This window comes from Pelophylax lessonae (assembly GCF_965119305.1).
Source record: "Pelophylax lessonae genome assembly, chromosome: 7".
In the NCBI taxonomy this organism is placed as follows: domain Eukaryota; kingdom Metazoa; phylum Chordata; class Amphibia; order Anura; family Ranidae; genus Pelophylax; species Pelophylax lessonae.
This window is the reverse complement of record NC_138774.1, coordinates 106,444,689-106,469,776: the sequence shown is the minus strand read 5'-3', so window position 1 is coordinate 106,469,776 and position 25,088 is coordinate 106,444,689. Positions and strand designations below refer to the sequence as shown.

Here is a 25,088-nt window from a genome sequence, read left to right as displayed (position 1 = left end):
TGATTCTGAGCATTATGTGTTCGATTTCTTGAGCCTCTGAAATAAACTGGCCCATAAAACACAGAATGGCTTCATAATTTATTAGATAAATCAGGAACTAAACGGGATTTTGAAATCTGTATGTGTAGGAATAACATTTATAACAAAGCGTAAATCTGCTTTTTTTGAGAAAAAAAACATTTCCCTCTAAGTGATCTTATGTACATTGAAGGGATTATAACAACCTTTGTTCCAGATTCCTAACTTTTGTTATTCTGAAGAAATCTCACTGTGTTTCTATGTGCCCCTGTGGGAAAATCAATCTAAGGAGAGTGGTTTCATAGCTCTCAATCAGTTGTGCAGCTGCAGAGCACTGAGGAAAGTGGCAGGGTCTGCATCCCTTTATCTATTGGGAGTATCTCACCAAAAATGTTTTTCCCCAGAGGATGCATGAAATCTGACTTGTATCCTAATGACTTCTGGGAAAATTGGTGATCCAAATCACACAAGCGAGAAATGTTTCTGGGGTGTGGTCAGTACACATTCTGTACAGAACAACTTGCCATATTGCATTGCATTTTCAAAATAATTACAGCAGCTGCAGATTGAAAAGGAAAGGTAATTTTTTAAAATAACATTTAATTACAATATGACTTGTGTTGCAGTTGTATACGCTATATTATTTTTCTTTAAAGGGTAACTTTCGTGGGAAAAAAAATAGCAATTAAAGCACTAAAATAAATGTAATCTTTATTTTATTCTTCACCTTTGTGGGTACCTCTGTGTTTAGATGACCAGTCTAGCTCACAGTAGGGGGGGGTTCATTCCCCATTGACACCCATTTAAAGTTCACCTCTTTACCATTTTGTGGTTGGCTGTATCAGATAAGGCAGCCAATCACAAACTGGTAGGGAACAGGAGTGGTCAAGTGCGCTACAGAAACCGTAAACACATTTCCATTATAATAAAAAAATACACATTCATACGATTCTGCTATTGCCATATATTGACTCGGAAGGCTCCCTGTGTGTCACAGCCTCCTTGTAAGGAAGAGGGAGAACACTTAATATTTACATAGAGTCCATTTTGTATTGAAGGGACGCCACTCACAGAGTACCTGTATGGGTAATTCACAAGCACAGTGTATCTGCAGATGATACTCTAATACAGTACAGTTGGCTGCACACAGTCTGAATATGCAATCTCCCTTAATTCTAGCAAAAACTGTCAAGTAAATAAAAAAAATCTGCTAAATTTAAATCAAACCAGAGAGGCCCCCAGTAGTTGGTAGATCTGAAAGAAATTATAGAATTACTTTGCATGTCATATGACCAGCTTTTGAACTTCCATGAAACATAAGTTGAGGTTGGAGCACCCTTGGCTTACTAAGGTTTGTTGGATTTTTTTATTTTTATTAGGGAACACTTTCAAAAAGGAATTGGGGGGTACCTTTGCTATAAATAGGCTATAAAACAAGAAAATGTATTTGTTCAAAAAGGAAAAAAACTTTCCAAAATGTTTTTCAAGCATTTACAAAAAGCTTTTTGATGCAAGTGGTTTACTCTGCCACTTCAACCAGGACTGGCAACCATTTGTCAAGGCTAGATACAGTATAGTTAATAAAGCAATGCCTATATTAGATCATTGGCAGCGAGTGCTTTACCCACTGAACTAAGGAGAGAACAAAATCAGGCAGAACACACCTAGCATTTCTAATTCAAAATGGACGCCCGATCAACCAAGTGATGCTTTAGAGAGCGAAAAGCACATCAACAGAAAAGATTACCACTTACAGTACTAATGAGCAAATTAATTAATACTAATGAATGAAAAAACAATCGTGGATGGAGTAATTCTTAATCAACTTTATGTAAGACGTATGTAAGGACAGGTGAGTGATCGCAGGTTCCCAATGGCTTTGAAGTGAAGAATGTCAAAGTTTGGCATCGCCAGCAGAGGGAAGAATGTACTGCTGGACAGGTTAAAAAAAAGGGGGATTAAAACAGTAACCTGTGAAAAACTGATGAGGGGACATTGAGGGGTAGAGAAAGGGGGTATGAGGGGGAAAAAATTGGTATATATAAAAAAAAAAAAAAAGAATTGAGCAAAACAAAAAACAATGGAGTTACCATGCTCCATCTCCTTCAGGTTTTAGGATATACAGCGTGACGGACTCCTGGCCAAGTCTCCTCTGACACATTATATAAGGCATAGAGCTACAATGTCCAGTAAGAATGGAAGGATGCGACGATGAAGGAAAATATCGGACACCTCACAGTGTCGAGGGAAAAGGCTTTTCCATCAAGTCTCTTTTCAGGCGGGATTCTACACGCGTGAATAGGTAGTACTTTAACTTTCTGGTTTCCTGGAGAACACTTTCATGCATCGGAAGACAGAGGAGTTACTTATTCACACAGCTGGGCCACGTCAGTCCTCCGCAAGCTGCTGACACGATGATATAGATAACAACCTAGAGCGGAAAATAAATCAGAATGCATCTTACGATACGTCCATTGTCAAATGATATTTAGCCAAAGCGATGAGCTTAGGTTTGGCCCAAACCGGGGGCTAAGCGGTCATCATTGGGGCCAATCAGCTGTGGTCAGGACATTCCCTGAAACGGCATGTACACAAAGGGGTGGGGATGCTTGCGACATAATTGACCAAATATAGTGATGTGGTCTTATTAGGATAATAACTTCACAAGCATCCCTGCCCCTTTGTGTACATGCAGTTGAGGGGTTGGAATCATCTAATTGGCTCAGCAACGACAGCTGTTTCCTGGGTTCGGAACAAACCCAAGCTCATCACTATTAGTTATGTTAGCACAGAATGAAAGCTTGTTACCCCATCCTTTTATGGTTGGCTTCCTTACATTTATCTGTACCGAGAATACCTTCTCATTGATATCGGCCAACTAATAACAGGGCTCACATTCTTTCCCAGAAAGCTTTAATGACACCATCTTAAAATCATACTTCCAGTTCATCCAAAATATAAACAGGTGTCTAGTGAAGGGGTCTCCAAACTTTCTAAACAAAGAACCAGTTTATGGACCTTCAGACTTTAGGGGGGGGGGCTGGACTGTGCTAATTGGGAGTAAACAATCGTCAACATTGATAGTAGGGGGAGAAATAGCTGGTGTCAGTGGAAGGAACAGAGCCCCCCCCCGTTGGCGTCAGTGGAAGTAACAGAGCCCCGCCGTTGGCGTCAGTGGAAGGAACAGAGCCCCGCCGTTGGCGTCAGTGGAAGGAACAGAGCCCCGCCGTTGGCGTCAGTGGAAGGAACAGAGCCCCGCCGTTGGCGTCAGTGGAAGGAACAGAGCCCCGCCGTTGGAGTCAGTGGAAGGAACAGAGCCCCGCCGTTGGAGTCAGTGGAAGGAACAGAGCCCCGCCGTTGGAGTCAGTGGAAGGAACAGAGCCCCGCCGTTGGAGTCAGTGGAAGGAACAGAGCCCCGCCGTTGGAGTCAGTGGAAGGAACAGAGCCCCGCCGTTGGAGTCAGTGGAAGGAACAGAGCCCCGCCGTTGGTGTCAGTGGAAGGAACAGAGCCCCATCGTTGACGTCAGTGGAAGGAATAGAGCCTCAAGGGCTGGATAAAGGCAAGCAAAAAAAGGACCACCTCCGGCCCCCAGACCACAGTTTGGAGACCACTGGATTAGAGCCACATAGCTTCATTAAAGAGACCCTGTCACAAGAGCAATATTAATTCTGGCTTTGCAACCTACATATCGGTTCCTGGATAGGTTTTTGTTGTGTATGTAAAGCAAAAATGTGAATAGAAGCGTTAGACCCCCTGTCAGATTTTTATTGTGGTCTGTGTCCCTGCTGGGAAGATTCACCCTCTCTATTGGTCCTAATGACTAATGTTTCTGGTGCATAAAGAAGTGGGAAAAAGAGGTGAGGGGGAAACTTCCATTGTGGAAATCTGTCCTGGGGACAAGGTCTAAGAGGAGATTTCCCCCTCTCTTCCTACTACCCATCAGGAAAAGGGACAGAAAAAAAAACATGAAAGGGATATTAAAAGGATATGTTTACCTTTGGGAGCAGGTTACATTTTACACCCAAAATTAGGGTGTAACATTATCATCTACCCACACCTGCTGTCACAGTTGAAAAATAGTGCAGCTCTGCAGGGCTCCACCCACACAGCGGCATCATTTATTTACAGTGAACTGTGAATGAATGTACTACAAGTACCATCTTCCACCCCAGCAGACATCTTGTAGTTCTTAATGAACTGTGAGAGTGCTGGTGAGCGCTTTAGTAGTTAATGGATTTTCCTGCTCTTCAGTAACTGCCTGCCTGTACAGGAGGTACGGGGAGACAGCTATACTGAGTCTGTAGGAACGTGACATTGCAACCTTAATCTAATGATCATGAGTGCAATGCTTTTCAGTAACCTGTGGCAAAAAATAAATAAATGCACACTTTTTTTCTGCAGAAATAAGTGCTTTTATAACTTTTTTTTCCCAGAAGGTAAACTTAGTCTTTACCTATTTCCTACTCTATCTAAAGCTACACTTAAAACAAGGCTCTATTGTACTGAGTTTCTATATTGCAATACTGCATGGTAGTCTAAATCAAACCTTACATACAAACTCACAATTCCCAATGTCTGTAGCTACCTCCCAAATTAAGAAAAGTAAAAAAAAAAAAATGAGAAAGCAAAAAGTACAGCTGATTATTCGCTAAAATCAAGCAGATTTTTCTACTCTGAACAGCATCTCCCACTGAAGCTATTGTGTTCTGACAACCAAAGGCAACAGAATTGATCCCCAACCATAGTTTGACAAAGGGGCCGGTAGAAGGAACTACATAGTACAGCGGGGGGCACAGGAATTCAACACATCCAAAGGTGTGATCTAAGGTGTGATCTAAGTGAAGAGGCAACAGACACCTAACTATAAAGCCTCTTCGTTTGCAGGTCCTGCTTTGTTACTTTTTGCCCAAAGACAGTGTCATCCTTTACCCACAATGCATTAGAGGAATACTTACTATTGTTACAACAACAATAATGATGGTCAACTTCAAATTCTTCATGCACATTGCCCGGGCCAGGTTTCTGCTTGTGGTCTTAAAGGTGACAGACTGGAAAATAAAATGTACCAAATCACAAAAGCAGAAGCATTTTTTTTTAGGTTTTCCAAAAAAGCCAAAGTCATCTTCACGTGCTTTTAAAAAAGCTCTCTTAAAAAAAGTTATTCGTGCAGGGTGGTAAGGCAAGTCTTATTTAGTAAATATGAACTGTGTTATAAGGGAATGTATAACATCTGTATATATTTTCCTTCCTAATTCTGTAAAGAACTAACACGTACAATATCAAAAACATTTTTTCTTTTTTTTTTAGTTAGCTTCTATTTACCTATTTCCAATTTCTGATTTCCAGCCAGTAGGTGGAGCTCTAATTCTTTTTTACAAGATTACCAGGCTGGTCCTCACATTTACTGCAGCGATCCCCAACCTTCTAACTTTCTGGGCACCAGGGACCAGTTTCATGGTAGCCAATTTTTCCAGGGAGCAGGGAGGGCATATTTATGAAGTTGGTCCTTGGCGCACCATTACAGCACAGTTTGTTCTTTCTATCAGTGTCATAGTCCCCCTTTACATCACAGTTCCCCCTTTAAAGCAGTCACGCAGTGTCCTCAGCCCCCTTCACATCACAGCCCCCCTTTACTGTGAACCAAGTGTATGGATGAGAGCCACTCAGGCTGCTGCTGTGAGTGCCGGTCAGGAGGGGAGCTGGTCTATGCTCCAAGCAATAATACAAAGAAGCTGAAGTGTCCCAGAAGCCGCACATCAGAACAGACCAGCTGTGTGGTAGTAAATGGCAGTCTCAGCCCAGCAGGTCTGTTCTGATGTGTGGCTTACAGGATATTTCGACAGAGCCCCTTTACAGTGCAGTCCCCTGGCAGGAGAAGCTGCAGATCTGGATAGAGGGCAGGACTTGCCCAACTTATCATGCTAATAAGTGGGAGATTACCTACTTGTTAATATAAAAAGACTTCTGCTCTCTGTCCAGATCTCCATCTCCTACCATCCCCTGCCCTGCCGATAGGATGACATGATCGATGGGACAGGAGACCCAGGAGGGGACACACAGGCTAAGTGGCACAGCCACAGGTGAGCAGTGACTGCAGTCTGTGATAGTCCTGTCCGGACCGCAGCCACTGCTCACCTCCTGCTGTGAAGGCCAGAGGGGGAGGGGGGAGAGAGAGGGGGAGGGGGGGGAGAGAGAGAGGGGGAGGGGGGAGAGAGAGAGGGGGGGAGAGAGAGAGAGGGGGAGGGGGGAGAGAGGGGGAGAGAGAGGGGGAGGGGGGGAGAGAGAGGGGGAGGGGGGAGAGAGAGGGGGAGGGGGGGGAGAGAGAGAGGGGGAGGGGGGAGAGAGAGAGGGGGAGGGGGAGAGAGAGAGAGAGGGGGAGGGGGAGAGGGGGAGGGGGAGAGGGGGAGGGGGAGAGGGGGGAGGGGGAGGGGGAGGAGGGGGAGGGGGGGAGGGGGAGAGAGAGAGAGAGGGGGGGAGGGGGAGGGGGAGGGGGAGGGGGGGAGGGGGAGAGAGAGAGAGGGGGAGGGGGAGGGGGGGGAGGGGGAGAGAGAGAGAGGGGGAGGGGGAGGGGGAGGGGGGGAGAGAGAGGGGGGGAGAGAGAGAGAGAAAAGGGTGAGAGAGAGAAAGAAAGAGGGGGAAAAAGAGAGGGGGGAGAGGGAGAAAGAGGGCGAGCGACAGAGAGAGAGCGCGAGAGCGACAGAGAGAGAGCGCGAGAGCGACAGAGAGAGACAGCGAGAGCGACAGAGAGAGAGAGTGGGAGAGAGAGAGAGCGGGAGAGAGAGGGGAGAGGGAGAGCGAGAGAGTGAGAGAAAGAGAGTGGGAGAGAGAGGGGGGAGAGAGAGAGAGCGAGAGTGAGAGGGAGAGAATTAAAGTTAACAGCTTCTGATCCTTAAAATGAATGCCCCATGTATTCAATATTTATTTAAAAAACAATATTTGATATGAAAAAACAAACAATCAGGCTAAAAAAAAGTTAATATTGACCAAAGTAAAATAAAACACTGATCTACAATATGCCGTCATTAAAATGTCCATACACTTACAGAGTCAACCAGGTTCTCCGTTTTATCTATTAATAACTCTAACCGCTCTCCTCTTTGTGCCACAAGATCTGTAAATAGAAACATGAAAACAAGTTACAATAAAGGAACATTTTGTTCCAAATAAAGAAATGTAACAAAAAAAGGTGGACTCTTTAGGGCTTATTCACAACATTCATATGCTTGTTGGTGCGATGCAACATACTGTGCTACAATGTGTTATTTTTATGCACCGCAATCTTTACAGCGCCTTGGAATGCACTGAACACAAATGCAACCTGTCCTGATTCTTCAGGAGATGTCAGACAAGGGAGCTAGGCTTGGGATGCCAGGACAGTCACCAGTGTACGTCATTCAGCTGACATGATGATCATAGTGGTTGAAACCTAACACTTACCCTAAACCTCTGACCCTCCAAATGGAATGGTCAATATTACATAAAACGACAAATACACATCAAATAATCTTACATCAAATGCAACACAACCCTCCCGCCCCTCCTCAATCAGATCCTTGTTTGCGATCTGAGCAATCTCATTTGTGACCTCTTACTTCATTCTCTTACAGCCCAATCTTTGTGTTTTGTTTGGGAGAATGCAGAGAAGGGGAATGCGTCTATCAGATTCTAATTGTCATTGGAAGCCCCCATTCAGGAGATTTCTGTTCAGAACATGAAGCAAAGGGAAATCTCTACAACTGAACAGACCAAAACTAATTTTGGTATAGAGAAGGAAGACCATCGGGGGAACTCAAAGCTATAAACAGACATATTTCTGGTAGGGATGCACCGAAATGAAATTCTTGGCCGAAGCCGAATAATAATGAAATGCTTGGCCGAAGGCCGAATACCGAACGCGGTGTTTCGCATTTTTTAACATAAAATATGCCCATTAGCGTGCCCCTTAACATAAAATATGCCCATCAGAGTGCCCCTTAACATAAAATATGCTCATCAGAGTGCCCCTTAACATAAAATATGCTCATCAGCATGTCCCTTAGCATAAAATAAGGGGCACGCTGATGGGCACATTTTATGTTAGGGGGCACGCTGATGGGCACATTTTATGTTAGGAGGCACGCTGATGGGCACATTTTATGTTAGGGGGCACTCTGATGGGCAAAACAAAACATTTAAATCAGCGTTGCTCTTAACATAAAATATGCCCATTAGCGTGCCCCTAACATAAAATATGCCCATCAGAGTGCCCCTTAACATAAAATATGCTCATCAGCATGTCCCTTAGCATAAAATAAGGGGCACGCTGATGGGCACATTTTATGTCAGGGGGCACGCTGATGGGCACATTTTATGTTAGGGGGCACGCTGATGGGTACATTTTATGTTAGGGGGCACTCTGATGGGCAAAACAAAACATTTAAATCAGCATTGCTCTTAACATAAAATATGCCCATTAGCGTGCCCCTTAAAATGAAATATGCCCATCAGAGTGCCCCTTAACATAAAATATGCTCATCAGCATGTCCCTTAGCATAAAATAAGGGGCACGCTGATGGCCACATTTTATGTCAAGGGGCACTTTATAGGGCACTCTAATATAATTAGCATGGCAAGTGGCAACAACATATGGCAGTCTGCACACTAATGCTTGTGCAGCTGCCAGCTACCGTATTCTTCTCCCCCAAATGTGCTCAGCTCCACATCACATACCTCAACTGCAGCCAGAGCCAAAAGCCGCGAACAGGGGGGCGGGGCGTGGACCTAGTGTGAAGGAGCCGCCAGTCAGGAGCAGGGGGCGGGACGCGCACGTGACGTCACACCCCCTACTCGCGGCCGGACAGGACACCGGCGGCGTGTGAGCCGCAATGAGGAAGGTGAGCGGTCAGGGCGGAAGCTACAGAGGATCATTGCATACATTATCAGAGGGTTACTTACTGCAGAGGACATTTTTTACATAGATCATAATAGAGGACCACGAGCCGCAATGAGGAAGGTGAGACATTGTTCGGCTCAAAATTATTCGGCCTTTTGATTTATTCGGCCGAACACCGAAAGTGCCATTTTCTCTATTTTCGGCCGAATAATGTTCGGCCGCCGAATATTCGGTGCATCCCTAATTTCTGGTGGTAGTTTCCTTAGGAACTACCTGCACCTAATTCAGACAAGTATTTGCAGCAGTTTGAGTAACATAATTAACACATATGGCAAAGTCAGGGAGTTCTTACTACCACCACTTTATGAACCTGGCAGGGACAGATCCTTAAACAATTCCTGCCAGTTCTCAGATAAGGAAACTGGTGGCAATTAAAGGCTAAGTTCACAAAGCTCTTTTTGCAGGTAAATCAATGTGCATTTATTTATTTTTATTTTTCTTAGGAGCCAGCAGAGCATTGCACCCATGATCTGCAAATAACAGGTGCAATGGCAGGCTCCTGCAGACTCTTAGCATAGCTGTTTGCTCATACCTCATAAGAGCAGTAAGGTCATTAGACTACTAGAGCGCTCACCAGCACCCTCGCAGCTCATTGAGAACTACAAGCCGTCAGCTTGTAGGCTTTTATTCACAGGAAACTGTGAATGAATAACATGGCCATGGGGGCAGAGCCCCAAACAGTCGTGCGTTTTTCAAATTGTGACAGTGGGTGCAGAAAGAGGATCCCCCACCCGCTATCACAAGGAGGGGGGAAATCGGGGCTGGGAGAGGCTGCAGATCCTGGAACATATTACCTGCTCCACTGGGAAGTGCATATGTATAGGACAGCTTCCCGCTCAGTATTGCATCCCCGGCCTCACTCAGCTGTCACCCAAAAGCTGAATGTAAACAAAGGAGTCGGGGATACAGGTGATGTTATTACCCAAATATGGCCATGACAATGGACATATTTAGGAAATATAAAAAATATATCTGTGCAAAGGATGAAAATATATGAAATAATCAGCAGCTGCGCACAATCCAGACATCAGATTATATAAACACAAATTAAAAGTGCAGCGCTATTAGTGATAATTAAATGCATAAAATAAAGTCCATGTAAATCGTCCCATCAAACACTGTGAAAGATACAGTCAGGTCCATAAATATTAGGACATTGACACAATTCTAATCTTTTTGGCTCTATACACCACCACAATGGATTTGAAATGAAACAAACAAGATGCGCTTTAACTGCAGACTTTCAGCTTTAATTTGAGGGTATTTACATCCAAATCAGGTGAAAGGTGTAGGAATTACAACAGTTTGTATATGTGCCTCCCACTTTTTAAGGGACCAAAAGTAATGAGACAATTGGCTGTCCAGCTGTTCCATGGCCAGGTGTGTGTTATTCCCTCATTATCCCATTTACAATGAGCAGATAAAAGGTCCAGAGTTCATTTCAAGTGTGCTATTTGCATTTGGAATCTGTTGCTGTCAACTCCCAATATGAGATCCAAAGAGCTGTCACTATCAGTGAAGCAAGCCATCATTAGGCTGAAAAAACAAAACAAACCATCAGAGATAGCAAAAACATTAGGTGTGGCCAACTGTTTGGAACATCCTTAAAAAGAAAGAATGCACCGGTGAGCTCAGCAACACCAAAAGACCCGGAAGACCACGGAAAACAACTGTGGTGGATGACCGAAGAATTCTTTCCCTGGTGAAGAAAACACCCTTCACAACAGTTGGCCAGATCAAGAACACTCTCCAGGAGGTAGGTGTATGTGTGTCAAAGTCAACAATCAAGAGAAGACTTCATCAGAGTGAATACAGAGGGTTCACCACAAGATGTAAACCATTGGTGAGCCTCAAAAACAGAAAGGCCAGATTAGAGTTTGCCAAACAACATCTAAAAAAGCCTTCACAGTTCTGGAACAACATCTTATGGACAGATGAGACCAAGATCAACTTGTACCAGAGTGATGGGAAGAGAAGAGTATGGAGAAGGAAAGGAACTGCTCATGATCCAAAGCATACCACCTCATCAGTGAAGCATGGTGGTGGTAGTGTCATGGCGTGGGCATGTATGGCTGCCAATGGAACTGGTTCTCTTGTATTTATTGATGATGTGACTGCTGACAAAAGCAGCAGGATGAATTCTGAAGTGTTTCGGGCAATATTATCTGCTCATATTCAGCCAAATGCTTCAGAACTCATTGGACGGCATTTCCCAGTGCAGATGGACAATGACCCGAAGCAACCAAAGAGTTTTTTTAAAGGGAAAGAAGTGGAATGTTATGCAATGGTCAAGTCAATCACCTGACCTGAATCCGATTGAGCATGCATTTCACTTGCTGAAGACAAAACTGAAGGGAAAATGCCCCAAGAACAAGCAGGAACTGAAGACACAATATTGTAAATAAAAGAAATATCAGCGCACAGTAACACAGATCAAAAATTTGTAGCTGCTGGACACTCAGGTCAAACTAGAACACCCGTATGCAGAATAGAATAGAAAAAATAGTGCAGCGCTAATATTCAAACATGAACAAATGACACAAACAAAATGAGATAAAAATGAGAAGAAGATAAGTCCATGCAATGCCCGTGGAGTAAGGGTGAGGAAAGGGGTCCTGAATATAACAGTTGGTGCTCTTAGTGCACTGGTATCCACCACCTTCTAAGTTGGCCTCTCACCTTAATAACACTTGGATTAAGCATGTAATTCCTCTCTCAGAATGGCTCCTCGATAATACATCCTCTTAAAATGGCATAACAGGGAAGCCCCAATCAGAGAACGCTGTAAGCCTGTGACCACTTCCTGGATCAGCTCAACTCATTCACATGTAATGGGGAAACATAAAGGGCAGACCCATAGTGTAATACTATTAACTTCTTTATTGAAATAGCATAAAAGACAGCCTCTTACTTTTGTGTGGATAAAAGCCAGCGATAAAGTGACAGATAATCTTGTCTTGGAGAGTCCTGCTCGGACCTCACCAGACTCCAGATGGCAGCGGGTGACGTCGGTAGCTCCACCTTCCCCCCGTACGCGTGGCGTCTCCCAATGGGCGGAGACTTCTTCAGCGGTTTAGAACGATGTGCGGGACGTCACCCCTTATGTGTCACGAACTGCCCGCTGATTGGTCGGGCAATCCGCATATCCTCATTGGCTGGTTGAGGTCGGCATGGATACAGAGACGCTGCGCTCCACTAGAGAGCGGAAGTGGCTGTACCAATACCATAACAAACGACCGTGGATTAGAAAAACAGCTTATCTTGATGTCTATGGCAACCATAACCGCATATTCCGCTAAACCGGAAGTGAAAGCAGGCTAGTGCCGAATACTACCAAGAAAAACCGCACATTTATCTGTATTTACTGAAGCAGGTTTCAATATACAAGAGGACCTGGACTATGTGTATTATAGCACAAACTCCCCAGGTCATACATGTTCAAAAGGAGGAAACACTGCCGGCACAGACAATTGTCTGTAAATACGGAATAAGTAAATATATAAATAAATAAAACCATTTTCTCTCATATGTGTTTCATGAAGCTAAAAAATGAAACTAAAACTCTTCATATATAAAAACTTCATATATAAAAAAATTCATCATATAAAAAGACTTCATCATATATAAAAATCATGGAGCTTAAGACGTTTCCGCTGTCATCTGGATTACAATAATTAATTTTTTAAAAAGTTCTTTATACACTCAAAAAACAACTGCACCCTAAAATTCCCAAACTGTATTAAAACACCTAACGATCAGAAATAAAACAATTTAAGTCGAAATCGACATTCAATCCCCGGGGGACCCCAACTTTGGTCTCGTAAATCCAAAAAGATTCCCGCTTACTGAGCTGCCGTATAAAATTCCCTCCTCTCCAATGTTTCTTAACCCTTTCCACTCCCCAAAATTTGAGGCATCGTGGATCTTTATTATGATACTTTTTAAAGTGCTGGGTTACATGATGAGGTGTTTTTCCTTTTTTAATGCTCCTTACATGCTCTGCTACCCGGGTCTGTAAGGCCCTAGATGTCCTACCTATGTACTGCAATCCGCAGTCGCATTCGAGCATATAAACCACGCCTGTAGTAGAGCATGTAATCAGGTCTTTTATATTGTATGTCTTTCCTGTGGCATTGGCTATAAAATCTTTCCTTCGTTTAAGGTTGGATTTAGCCGTGCGGCATACCACACATTTTCCACAGGCATAGAATCCTGATAAAAAGGAAAATAATCTATTGTTATTTTGCACCGGTGGATCAACTACTCCAGGAGCTATGAGGTTCCTGAGTGTAGGTGCTTTTTTATAAACAAAGGAGGGTCTGGCTGGCAGTATTGTCCCTAAGGTCTTATCTTGTTGTAAGATGGTCCAATGTTTATTTATTATCTTTTCTATTTTCTTATACTGGACATTATAGTCCAGTATAATCCTAATCCCATCGTCCTTGTTGTTTTGTTTCCTCGGAACATTAGACAGTAGGGATTCTCTCTCTATGGCCTGCACTGTCAGCCTATCATTCTCAAGCTTCTCTGTGCAATATCCCTTTTGGGCAAACCTTTCGGCCAGTAACTTTGACTGAGTGTCGTAGTCTGCTGCTGATGCACAGTTGCGCCTAAGGCGCATGAATTGGCCCTTAGGGATATTGCATAACCAGGTACGGTGATGGCAACTATCCAGCGGGATATATGCATTACGATCGGTGGCTTTTGAAAAGTTACAGGTAGTATACCTGTTGCCATCTTTAGAGATGACTAGATCTAAAAAAAACACCTTTTCTTGACTTATAGTCCAAGTTAACCCTATATTTTTATCGTTCTTATTTAATTTGTCCATGAATGTAAGGAGACCATCAGAGTCCCCGTTCCAAACAAGGAATAAGTCATCAATATATCTCCTGTAGCAGAGTAACTCCGGAGGGCGGTTCTTGAATACGACTTCTTTCTCCCAGTGGGCCATAAACAGATTGGCCACACTGGGAGCGAAACGTGCGCCCATCGCAACACCCCTGGTTTGCAGATAATACGTATTATCGTACCAGAAATAATTTCTGGACAGGCAAAACCAAAGACTACTCAACAGGAAGCTTCTCAACTTTCTGGGGAGACTTGAGTGTGCAAAAGCCCATTTAACGGCTGCCTCTGCTGCATTATGGCCGATAATGGTATACAGGGAGCCTACATCCGCTGTAACCAATATCGATGAGGCAGTGCAAGGTGTTTCCTGCAAAAGTTGTAGAATATGTTTAGTGTCCTTTAAATAGGCTTCTGTCCTGGTCACTAAAGGTTGGAGATGCACATCAATAAATTGGCCTAGTCTGGAGGTCACTGACTCAATGCCATTGACTATCGGCCTTCCCGGTGGGTGCTCTTTGTTTTTGTGGATCTTTGGCAGAAAATATATGATAGGGGTGCGGCAGAATAAGGGGTCTAAGAATAGAGATTCCTTCTTATTCAAAACTCCCTTCCTTTTTCCTGATTCGACTAATTTGTTTAGTTCTCCTTTGAATTCAGGAAGAGGGTCTTTTCTCAGAACCTCATATGTTTCCCGGTCCGAGAGTAGACGTGCCATTTCGGTCTTGTAATATTCCTTACTTAAAACAACTAGGCCTCCCCCCTTATCTGCAGGTCTAATGATAATCTGTTTGTTTTCCTCTATTGATTTTATCCCTGCTTTAATAGATTGGGGATCTGCAACTTTTCTAACCTTCAATTTTTCCAGATCTTTAAAGACCATATTCTTAAAGACATCTATATATTTGTTGTCTTTATTCTGGGGATTGAAGGTAGATCTATTTCTAAGGCTTGTATGTGAAAATTGCTCCCCACATGAACTAGTTAGAGTGGAGGTGCCTGAGAGAGGGACAGAGGAATTTTTCATAATAGGATTCGACATGCAGTATTTTTTCACATTCAAAGTACGTACAAACTTTTGAATGCCAACATAGGTTTGGAACTTGTTCAGGTTCCGTACCGGTGCAAATTTGAGGCCTTTGTCTAAAGTCCTCAATTCATCTTCTCCTAATTGTACTCCACTTAGGTTAAAGATACCCGCCCCTACCGGGATCTTTTTCCTCTGGACCCTCCGGCCTCCTCTGTTTCCTCTCTTCCTCTTTTGCCTCCTGGGGTACCTACTCCTGGACCTCTCCACCAGTTGTCCATCTGGTTCGGAAAGGGAAGAGGGGGGCCCCTCTCTTAACCCCCCATATTCCCTAAAAAAGGCTCCTCATGGTGGATGTTACGCAGAGGCTCAAACCTGTTTTGAGTGACTATTTGTGCGTAGGAATAGTTGTTCCCTCTATTGGGGTGTCCTCTATTGGACTGTGCGCCCCTTGGGGGATAAAAATTCCCTCCTCTTCCCCTATTATTGCCCCTTGTATACTGCATAGGGGTCTGGGGGCGGTTCCACTGGGTGGCTGCGTATTAGTCATTCTGATGATAATTGGCTTGATTGTTATGATATTGATCTTGTCCCCTCCTGGGGGTACTATTTCTCCCTCTACCTCCTCTCCCACCCCTCTTCCTCCCTCGGTTAGGGTGTCCAAATTGGGGACCCGTGGCCTGATGGTCGGGGGCAGGAGAAGCTCTCCAGACCTCATTAGTATTCTCTCTAATTGCCGGGGCGGGGGTAGTGGGTGGGTTTTGAGGAATATCATCTCCCTCCTCTCTTGGGTTATTGATATTCTTTTGCCACTTAAATATGTCATCTACCTCAAAATCACCAAAATCTCTTAGGTATTTTTTCTTTTTCTTGTTTTGTGTCTCAGTGTCCCATTTAATCAATCTATTTTTAAGGATCCCCGAGAGTCTGACAAACTCTTCAGTCTCCTTATGTGGTTCAAGGGAAGTCTGTAACTCTTTAATCTGGGTTTCTATTGATTTTAACTTGCGTTTCTTTCTTAGAAGTAGAAACTCTATAAGCTCTAATCCCTTTTTGATGAAAAAAGCTTTCCATTCCTCTGTGGATTCTTCATCTAAAAGCCCGTCATTAGGTGGCACATCCCACCTAAGGCGTCTGGGGATGAGCTTAACACGCAAGTAATACTCAAAAGTCGTGATATCCCACCACAGTTTGATTTTCTTCTCTAGAGCATATCCCAATTTCTTAAAGGCGGTGGAAACATCCCCTTCATTATTGGAAATCTGGCTACTAGAGAAGATATCTCCCAGGTTAATCTCTCTTTTCTCTATATAGCTAAAGATATCCATGCGGCTAAATATTAATAGATTGGAAGAAACAATATTGTAAATAAAAGAAATATCAGCGCACAGTAACACAGATCAAAAATTTGTAGCTGCTCGACACTCAGGTCAAACTAGAACACCCGTATGCAGAATAGAATAGAAAAAATAGTGCAGCGCTAATATTCAAACATGAACAAATGACACAAACAAAATGAGATAAAAATGAGAAGAAGATAAGTCCATGCAATGCCCGTGGAGTAAGGGTGAGGAAAGGGGTCCTGAATATAACAGTTGGTGCTCTTAGTGCACTGGTATCCACCACCTTCTAAGTTGGCCTCTCACCTTAATAACACTTGGATTAAGCATGTAATTCCTCTCTCAGAATGGCTCCTCGATAATACATCCTCTTAAAATGGCATAACAGGGAAGCCCCAATCAGAGAACGCTGTAAGCCTGTGACCACTTCCTGGATCAGCTCAACTCATTCACATGTAATGGGGAAACATAAAGGGCAGACCCATAGTGTAATACTATTAACTTCTTTATTGAAATAGCATAAAAGACAGCCTCTTACTTTTGTGTGGATAAAAGCCAGCGATAAAGTGACAGATAATCTTGTCTTGGAGAGTCCTGCTCGGACCTCACCAGACTCCAGATGGCAGCGGGTGACGTCGGTAGCTCCACCTTCCCCCCGTACGCGTGGCGTCTCCCAATGGGCGGAGACTTCTTCAGCGGTTTAGAACGATGTGCGGGACGTCACCCCTTATGTGTCACGAACTGCCCGCTGATTGGTCGGGCAATCCGCATATCCTCATTGGCTGGTTGAGGTCGGCATGGATACAGAGACGCTGCGCTCCACTAGAGAGCGGAAGTGGCTGTACCAATACCATAACAAACGACCGTGGATTAGAAAAACAGCTTATCTTGATGTCTATGGCAACCATAACCGCATATTCCGCTAAACCGGAAGTGAAAGCAGGCTAGTGCCGAATACTACCAAGAAAAACCGCACATTTATCTGTATTTACTGAAGCAGGTTTCAATATACAAGAGGACCTGGACTATGTGTATTATAGCACAAACTCCCCAGGTCATACATGTTCAAAAGGAGGAAACACTGCCGGCACAGACAATTGTCTGTAAATACGGAATAAGTAAATATATAAATAAATAAAACCATTTTCTCTCATATGTGTTTCATGAAGCTAAAAAATGAAACTAAAACTCTTCATATATAAAAACTTCATATATAAAAAAATTCATCATATAAAAAGACTTCATCATATATAAAAATCATGGAGCTTAAGACGTTTCCGCTGTCATCTGGATTACAATAATTAATTTTTTAAAAAGTTCTTTATATATTTGACCTGAGTGTCCAGCAGCTACAAATTTTTGATCTGTGTTACTGTGCGCTGATATTTCTTTTATTTACAATATTGTTTCTTCCAATCTATTAATATTTAGCCGCATGGATATCTTTAGCTATATAGAGAAAAGAGAGATTAACCTGGGAGATATCTTCTCTAGTAGCCAGATTTCCAATAATGAAGGGGATGTTTCCACCGCCTTTAAGAAATTGGGATATGCTCTAGAGAAGAAAATCAAACTGTGGTGGGATATCACGACTTTTGAGTATTACTTGCGTGTTAAGCTCATCCCCAGACGCCTTAGGTGGGATGTGCCACCTAATGACGGGCTTTTAGATGAAGAATCCACAGAGGAATGGAAAGCTTTTTTCATCAAAAAGGGATTAGAGCTTATAGAGTTTCTACTTCTAAGAAAGAAACGCAAGTTAAAATCAATAGAAACCCAGATTAAAGAGTTACAGACTTCCCTTGAACCACATAAGGAGACTGAAGAGTTTGTCAGACTCTCGGGGATCCTTAAAAATAGATTGATTAAATGGGACACTGAGACACAAAACAAGAAAAAGAAAAAATACCTAAGAGATTTTGGTGATTTTGAGGTAGATGACATATTTAAGTGGCAAAAGAATATCAATAACCCAAGAGAGGAGGGAGATGATATTCCTCAAAACCCACCCACTACCCCCGCCCCGGCAATTAGAGAGAATACTAATGAGGTCTGGAGAGCTTCTCCTGCCCCCGACCATCAGGCCACGGGTCCCCAATTTGGACACCCTAACCGAGGGAGGAAGAGGGGTGGGAGAGGAGGTAGAGGGAGAAATAGTACCCCCAGGAGGGGACAAGATCAATATCATAACAATCAAGCCAATTATCATCAGAATGACCAATACGCAGCCACCCAGTGGAACCGCCCCCAGACCCCTATGCAGTATACAAGGGGCAATAATAGGGGAAGAGGAGGGAATTTTTATCCCCCAAGGGGCGCACAGTCCAATAGAGGACACCCCAATAGAGGGAACAACTATTCCTACGCACAAATAGTCACTCAAAACAGGTTTGAGCCTCTGCGTAACATCCACCATGAGGAGCCTTTTTTAGGGAATATGGGGGGTCAAGAGAGGGGCCCCCCTCTTCCCTTTCCGAACCAGATGGACAACTGGTGGAGAGGTCCAGGAGTAGGTACCCCAGGAGGCAAAAGAGGAAGAGAGGAAACAGAGGAGGCCGGAGGGTCCAGAGGAAAAAGATCCCGGTAGGGGCGGGTATCTTTAACCTAAGTGGAGTACAATTAGGAGAAGATGAATTGAGGACTTTAGACAAAGGCCTCAAATTTGCACCGGTACGGAACCTGAACAAGTTCCAAACCTATGTTGGCATTCAAAAGTTTGTACGTACTTTGAATGTGAAAAAATACTGCATGTCGAATCCTATTATGAAAAATTCCTCTGTCCCTCTCTCAGGCACCTCCACTCTAACTAGTTCATGTGGGGAGCAATTTTCACATACAAGCCTTAGAAATAGATCTACCTTCAATCCCCAGAATAAAGACAACAAATATATAGATGTCTTTAAGAATATGGTCTTTAAAGATCTGGAAAAATTGAAGGTTAGAAAAGTTGCAGATCCCCAATCTATTAAAGCAGGGATAAAATCAATAGAGGAAAACAAACAGATTATCATTAGACCTGCAGATAAGGGGGGAGGCCTAGTTGTTTTAAGTAAGGAATATTACAAGACCGAAATGGCACGTCTACTCTCGGACCGGGAAACATATGAGGTTCTGAGAAAAGACCCTCTTCCTGAATTCAAAGGAGAACTAAACAAATTAGTCGAATCAGGAAAAAGGAAGGGAGTTTTGAATAAGAAGGAATCTCTATTCTTAGACCCCTTATTCTGCCGCACCCCTATCATATATTTTCTGCCAAAGATCCACAAAAACAAAGAGCACCCACCGGGAAGGCCGATAGTCAATGGCATTGAGTCAGTGACCTCCAGACTAGGCCAATTTATTGATGTGCATCTCCAACCTTTAGTGACCAGGACAGAAGCCTATTTAAAGGACACTAAACATATTCTACAACTTTTGCAGGAAACACCTTGCACTGCCTCATCGATATTGGTTACAGCGGATGTAGGCTCCCTGTATACCATTATCGGCCATAATGCAGCAGAGGCAGCCGTTAAATGGGCTTTTGCACACTCAAGTCTCCCCAGAAAGTTGAGAAGCTTCCTGTTGAGTAGTCTTTGGTTTTGCCTGTCCAGAAATTATTTCTGGTACGATAATACGTATTATCTGCAAACCAGGGGTGTTGCGATGGGCGCACGTTTCGCTCCCAGTGTGGCCAATCTGTTTATGGCCCACTGGGAGGAAGAAGTCGTATTCAAGAACCGCCCTCCGGAGTTACTCTGCTACAGGAGATATATTGATGACTTATTCCTTGTTTGGAACGGGGACTCTGATGGTCTCCTTACATTCATGGACAAATTAAATAAGAACGATAAAAATATAGGGTTAACTTGGACTATAAGTCAAGAAAAGGTGGTTTTTTTAGATCTAGTCATCTCTAAAGATGGCAACAGGTATACTACCTGTAACTTTTCAAAAGCCACCGATCGTAATGCATATATCCCGCTGGATAGTTGCCATCACCGTACCTGGTTATGCAATATCCCTAAGGGCCAATTCATGCGCCTTAGGCGCAACTGTGCATCAGCAGCAGACTACGACACTCAGTCAAAGTTACTGGCCGAAAGGTTTGCCCAAAAGGGATATTGCACAGAGAAGCTTGAGAATGATAGGCTGACAGTGCAGGCCATAGAGAGAGAATCCCTACTGTCTAATGTTCCGAGGAAACAAAACAACAAGGACGATGGGATTAGGATTATACTGGACTATAATGTCCAGTATAAGAAAATAGAAAAGATAATAAATAAACATTGGACCATCTTACAACAAGATAAGACCTTAGGGACAATACTGCCAGCCAGACCCTCCTTTGTTTATAAAAAAGCACCTACACTCAGGAACCTCATAGCTCCTGGAGTAGTTGATCCACCGGTGCAAAATAACAATAGATTATTTTCCTTTTTATCAGGATTCTATGCCTGTGGAAAATGTGTGGTATGCCGCACGGCTAAATCCAACCTCAAACGAAGGAAAGATTTTATAGCCAATGCCACAGGAAAGACATACAATATAAAAGACCTGATTACATGCTCTACTACAGGCGTGGTTTATATGCTCGAATGCGACTGCGGATTGCAGTACATAGGTAGGACATCTAGGGCCTTACAGACCCGGGTAGCAGAGCATGTAAGGAGCATTAAAAAAGGAAAAACACCTCATCATGTAACCCAGCACTTTAAAAAGTATCATAATAAAGATCCACGATGCCTCAAATTTTGGGGAGTGGAAAGGGTTAAGAAACATTGGAGAGGAGGGAATTTTATACGGCAGCTCAGTAAGCGGGAATCTTTTTGGATTTACGAGACCAAAGTTGGGGTCCCCCGGGGATTGAATGTCGATTTCGACTTAAATTGTTTTATTTCTGATCGTTAGGTGTTTTAATACAGTTTGGGAATTTTAGGGTGCAGTTGTTTTTTGAGTGTATAAAGAACTTTTTAAAAAATTAATTATTGTAATCCAGATGACAGCGGAAACGTCTTAAGCTCCATGATTTTTATATATGATGAAGTCTTTTTATATGATGAATTTTTTTATATATGAAGTTTTTATATATGAAGAGTTTTAGTTTCATTTTTTAGCTTCATGAAACACATATGAGAGAAAATGGTTTTATTTATTTATATATTTACTTATTACGTATTTACAGACAATTGTCTGTGCCGGCAGTGTTTCCTCCTTTTGAACATGTATGACCTGGGGAGTTTGTGCTATAATACACATAGTCCAGGTCCTCTTGTATATTGAAACCTGCTTCAGTAAATACAGATAAATGTGCGGTTTTTCTTGGTAGTATTCGGCACTAGCCTGCTTTCACTTCCGGTTTAGCGGAATATGCAGTTATGGTTGCCATAGACATCAAGATAAGCTGTTTTTCTAATCCACGGTCGTTTGTTATGGTATTGGTACAGCCACTTCCGCTCTCTAGTGGAGCGCAGCGTCTCTGTATCCATGCCGACCTCAACCAGCCAATGAGGATATGCGGATTGCCCGACCAATCAGCGGGCAGTTCGTGACACATAAGGGGTGACGTCCCGCACATCGTTCTAAACCGCTGAAGAAGTCTCCGCCCATTGGGAGACGCCACGCGTACGGGGGGAAGGTGGAGCTACCGACGTCACCCGCTGCCATCTGGAGTCTGGTGAGGTCCGAGCAGGACTCTCCAAGACAAGATTATCTGTCACTTTATCGCTGGCTTTTATCCACACAAAAGTAAGAGGCTGTCTTTTATGCTATTTCAATAAAGAAGTTAATAGTATTACACTATGGGTCTGCCCTTTATGTTTCCCCATTACATGTGAATGAGTTGAGCTGATCCAGGAAGTGGTCACAGGCTTACAGCGTTCTCTGATTGGGGCTTCCCTGTTATGCCATTTTAAGAGGATGTATTATCGAGGAGCCATTCTGAGAGAGGAATTACATGCTTAATCCAAGTGTTATTAAGGTGAGAGGCCAACTTAGAAGGTGGTGGATACCAGTGCACTAAGAGCACCAACTGTTATATTCAGGACCCCTTTCCTCACCCTTACTCCACGGGCATTGCATGGACTTATCTTCTTCTCATTTTTATCTCATTTTGTTTGTGTCATTTGTTCATGTTTGAATATTAGCGCTGCACTATTTTTTCAGGAACTGAAGACAGTTGCAGTAGAGGCCTGGCAGAGCATCACCAGGGATGAAACCCAGCGTCTGGTGATGTCTATGCGTTCCAGACTTCAGGCTGTGATTGACTGCAAAGGATTTGCAACCAAGTATTAAAAAGTGAAAGTTTGATTTATGATTGTTAATCTGTCCCATTACTTTTGGTCCCTTAAAAAGTGGGAGGCACATATACAAACTATTGTAATTCCTACACAGTTCACCTGATTTAGATGTAAATACCCTCAAATTAAAGCTGAAAGTCTGCAGTTAAAGCACATCTGGTTTTTTTCATTTTAAATCCATTAAGGTGGTGTAGAGAGCCAAAAAGATTAGAATTGTGTCAATGTCCCAATATTTATGGACCTGACTGTAGGTGATCCCTCTATCCGTGAATAGTGATGAAAAGATTTGCAAGGATGCTACCAGCCTGTGACTTCACCCCCTAATAAGGCAGGTTACAGTCACTTTGTTTACAATTGGGAGCTGAATCCAAATCACCGGGAAGATGTTCCCTCAATCAGATGAACGGCACCAAACACAATAAAGCAGCTTCCGCATCCTTCATTCATTAAACTTACGCCAAGAAGCGCTCAGATGACCAGGGTTTCATGAAAATAAAACCGCCCACATAGCATAATCTCATTTAAAGTTTTGATAAAGTGCAAAAAAGAGTAACACTCACATATAAAAGCCTTCAGAGAAGCATGTAGTAATAACAACCTTCCGTCCAGTAACTAAGATGGCCGACACGTTGCATGCGTAGTAGCGCGTGCATAGCTAGATCCGACACATTTCAGCATACGAGTCGTCATCAGGGGTAAGCACACACGCAAATACTACGCCTATATATACACACAGAGAGACCCGGAAGGATCCTTGCGATTGGACAAATTTACCAAAAGTGAGGTATCAACCGAGTGACTTAATAGAGTATATCAAGCACATTAGAAGGTCCCATGCCAGCGCCATCTAGTGACTGGTGGATAGGAAAATACATACCGAAAAAACTCCATATGAATCCAGAATTGCATACGTTGGAAAAATTAAATTATAAATCTGAGATAACCAACTGTAAACAACTTAAAATATCCTCCCAAGTATATTAGAACATAAAAATTGGAAACAAAAATGAATTAAATACATTTAATTTTAAACGTATTTAATTATGGAACTGTGGAAATGGAACTGTGTTTATAGCATTGGAAAAATATATTCCCCCATTGAAGAGGCGGCAATGCCAAAAGATGTATTTCACAAGCTGAAACCAGTTGGATCTACCATTTGAGATCCTATTCCCCTCTGGGATTAAATATTGAGTGGAACATCAACTGTTATATTAATAATAATTGATCTTCAACATTTCTATGTGATCATTAATTCTAGATTTAATAAATTTTTGGTTGGTCTGGATAAAATATTAGACATGCATAATATGTGTGTTGTTGTTTTATCTATTTAATTACATTTTGTTTCTAATTTTCATGTTGTAATATACTTGGAAGGATATTATAAAGTTGTTCACATAAACAAATAATTTTATAACTAAGTTTGTTATTTTAGATTTATAATTTAATTTTTCCAACGTATGCAATTCTGGACTCCTATGGATTTTTTTTTCGTATGTATTTTGCTATCCAGTCACTAGATGGCGCTGGCAAGGGACCTTCTAATGTGCTCGATATACTCTATTAAGTCACTCGGTTGATACCTCCCTTTTGGTAAATTATTTGTCCGATCAAGGGGATCCTTCTGGGTTTCTCTGTGTGTATATATAGGCGTAGTATCTGCGTGTGCGCGTACTCCTGATGATGTCACATATGACGACACGTGTCGGATCTAGCTATGCACACACGCTACTACGCATGCGCGATCGATGTCGGCCATCTTAGTTACTGGACGGAAGGATGTTATTACTACATGCTTCTCCCAAGGCTTTCATTAAAAATGGATTTTTGTAAGATCTTACCGTAAAATCCTTTTCTCTTAAGCTCATTGACAGACGTAGTCCTCCTTGATTAATATCAACTCGGGTTATACTGCCCTCTACAGGAGTAGGACTAGACAGGAAAGAAAACGTTCTGGCCACACCTTAGGGGCAGTCCCAGAGGGTATATCCTCTCTCTCTCTGCTACAGCAAGTCAGTTATGTCACAAAGCAGTGTTTAGAGAATTTAACCCAACCCAACTCAAAAACAGAGGGGCGGGTACTACGTCTGTCAATGAGCTTAAGAGAAAAGGATTTTACGGTAAGATCTTAAAAAAATCAATTTTTCTCTGTCGCTCATTGACAGACGTAGTCCTCCTTGATTAATATCAACTCGGGACGTCCCAAAGCAGTGCCACAAATGAGGGGTGGGATAAAAAATCAAAATCCAATCTAGAAGGCCCAACCGGTGCCAACTAGAAGTCTTAAAGGCTCATCAAATCAAAAGGTGAGACTCAACTGAAATTCCAACGGAAAAAAACCCTCGAGGTAGACCACCGGTCTCCTCAAATTGCGGCCTGCAAAACCTTGCGGCCAAAAGAGGCATCTGACGATGCCATCACATCAACTTTATAAAATTTTGTAAAGGTATGCACCGACGACCAGGTAGCCGCCTTGCAAACCTGGACCACTGACGCCTGATGGCGGTAGGCCCAGGAAGTACTGAGCGCTCTAGTGGAGTGCGCCTTAACAGGGAACGGAGGATTCCGACCCTTAATAGAATAAGCCTGTACCACCGTCTGTCTAATCCATTTGGAGATAGTCGTGGCAGATGCAGGCAAC

At 42.9% G+C, this 25,088-nt stretch overlaps 2 protein-coding genes across 3 annotated transcripts in view; both read right to left on the bottom strand.

Annotated features, from left to right (window-relative positions):
- The window catches only part of LOC309560740 (endothelin receptor type B-like), a 476,715-nt gene that overhangs the window by 280,801 nt on the left and 170,826 nt on the right, over window positions 1-25,088 (bottom strand). The gene's annotated exons all lie outside the window — the stretch shown is intronic.
- Window positions 2,022-25,088, bottom strand: part of VAMP7 (vesicle associated membrane protein 7) — a 69,585-nt gene continuing 46,518 nt past the window's right edge. For both annotated transcript variants that reach the window (XM_082262684.1, XM_082262685.1), the window contains exons 6-8: window positions 7,063-7,130; window positions 4,975-5,067; window positions 2,022-2,449 (exon numbers count right to left, since the gene is read on the bottom strand). In XM_082262684.1, the coding sequence (XP_082118810.1) occupies window positions 2,381-2,449; window positions 4,975-5,067; window positions 7,063-7,130 (230 nt within the window). In that variant the 3' untranslated portion in view covers window positions 2,022-2,380. The remainder of the gene's footprint in view (window positions 2,450-4,974; window positions 5,068-7,062; window positions 7,131-25,088) is intronic.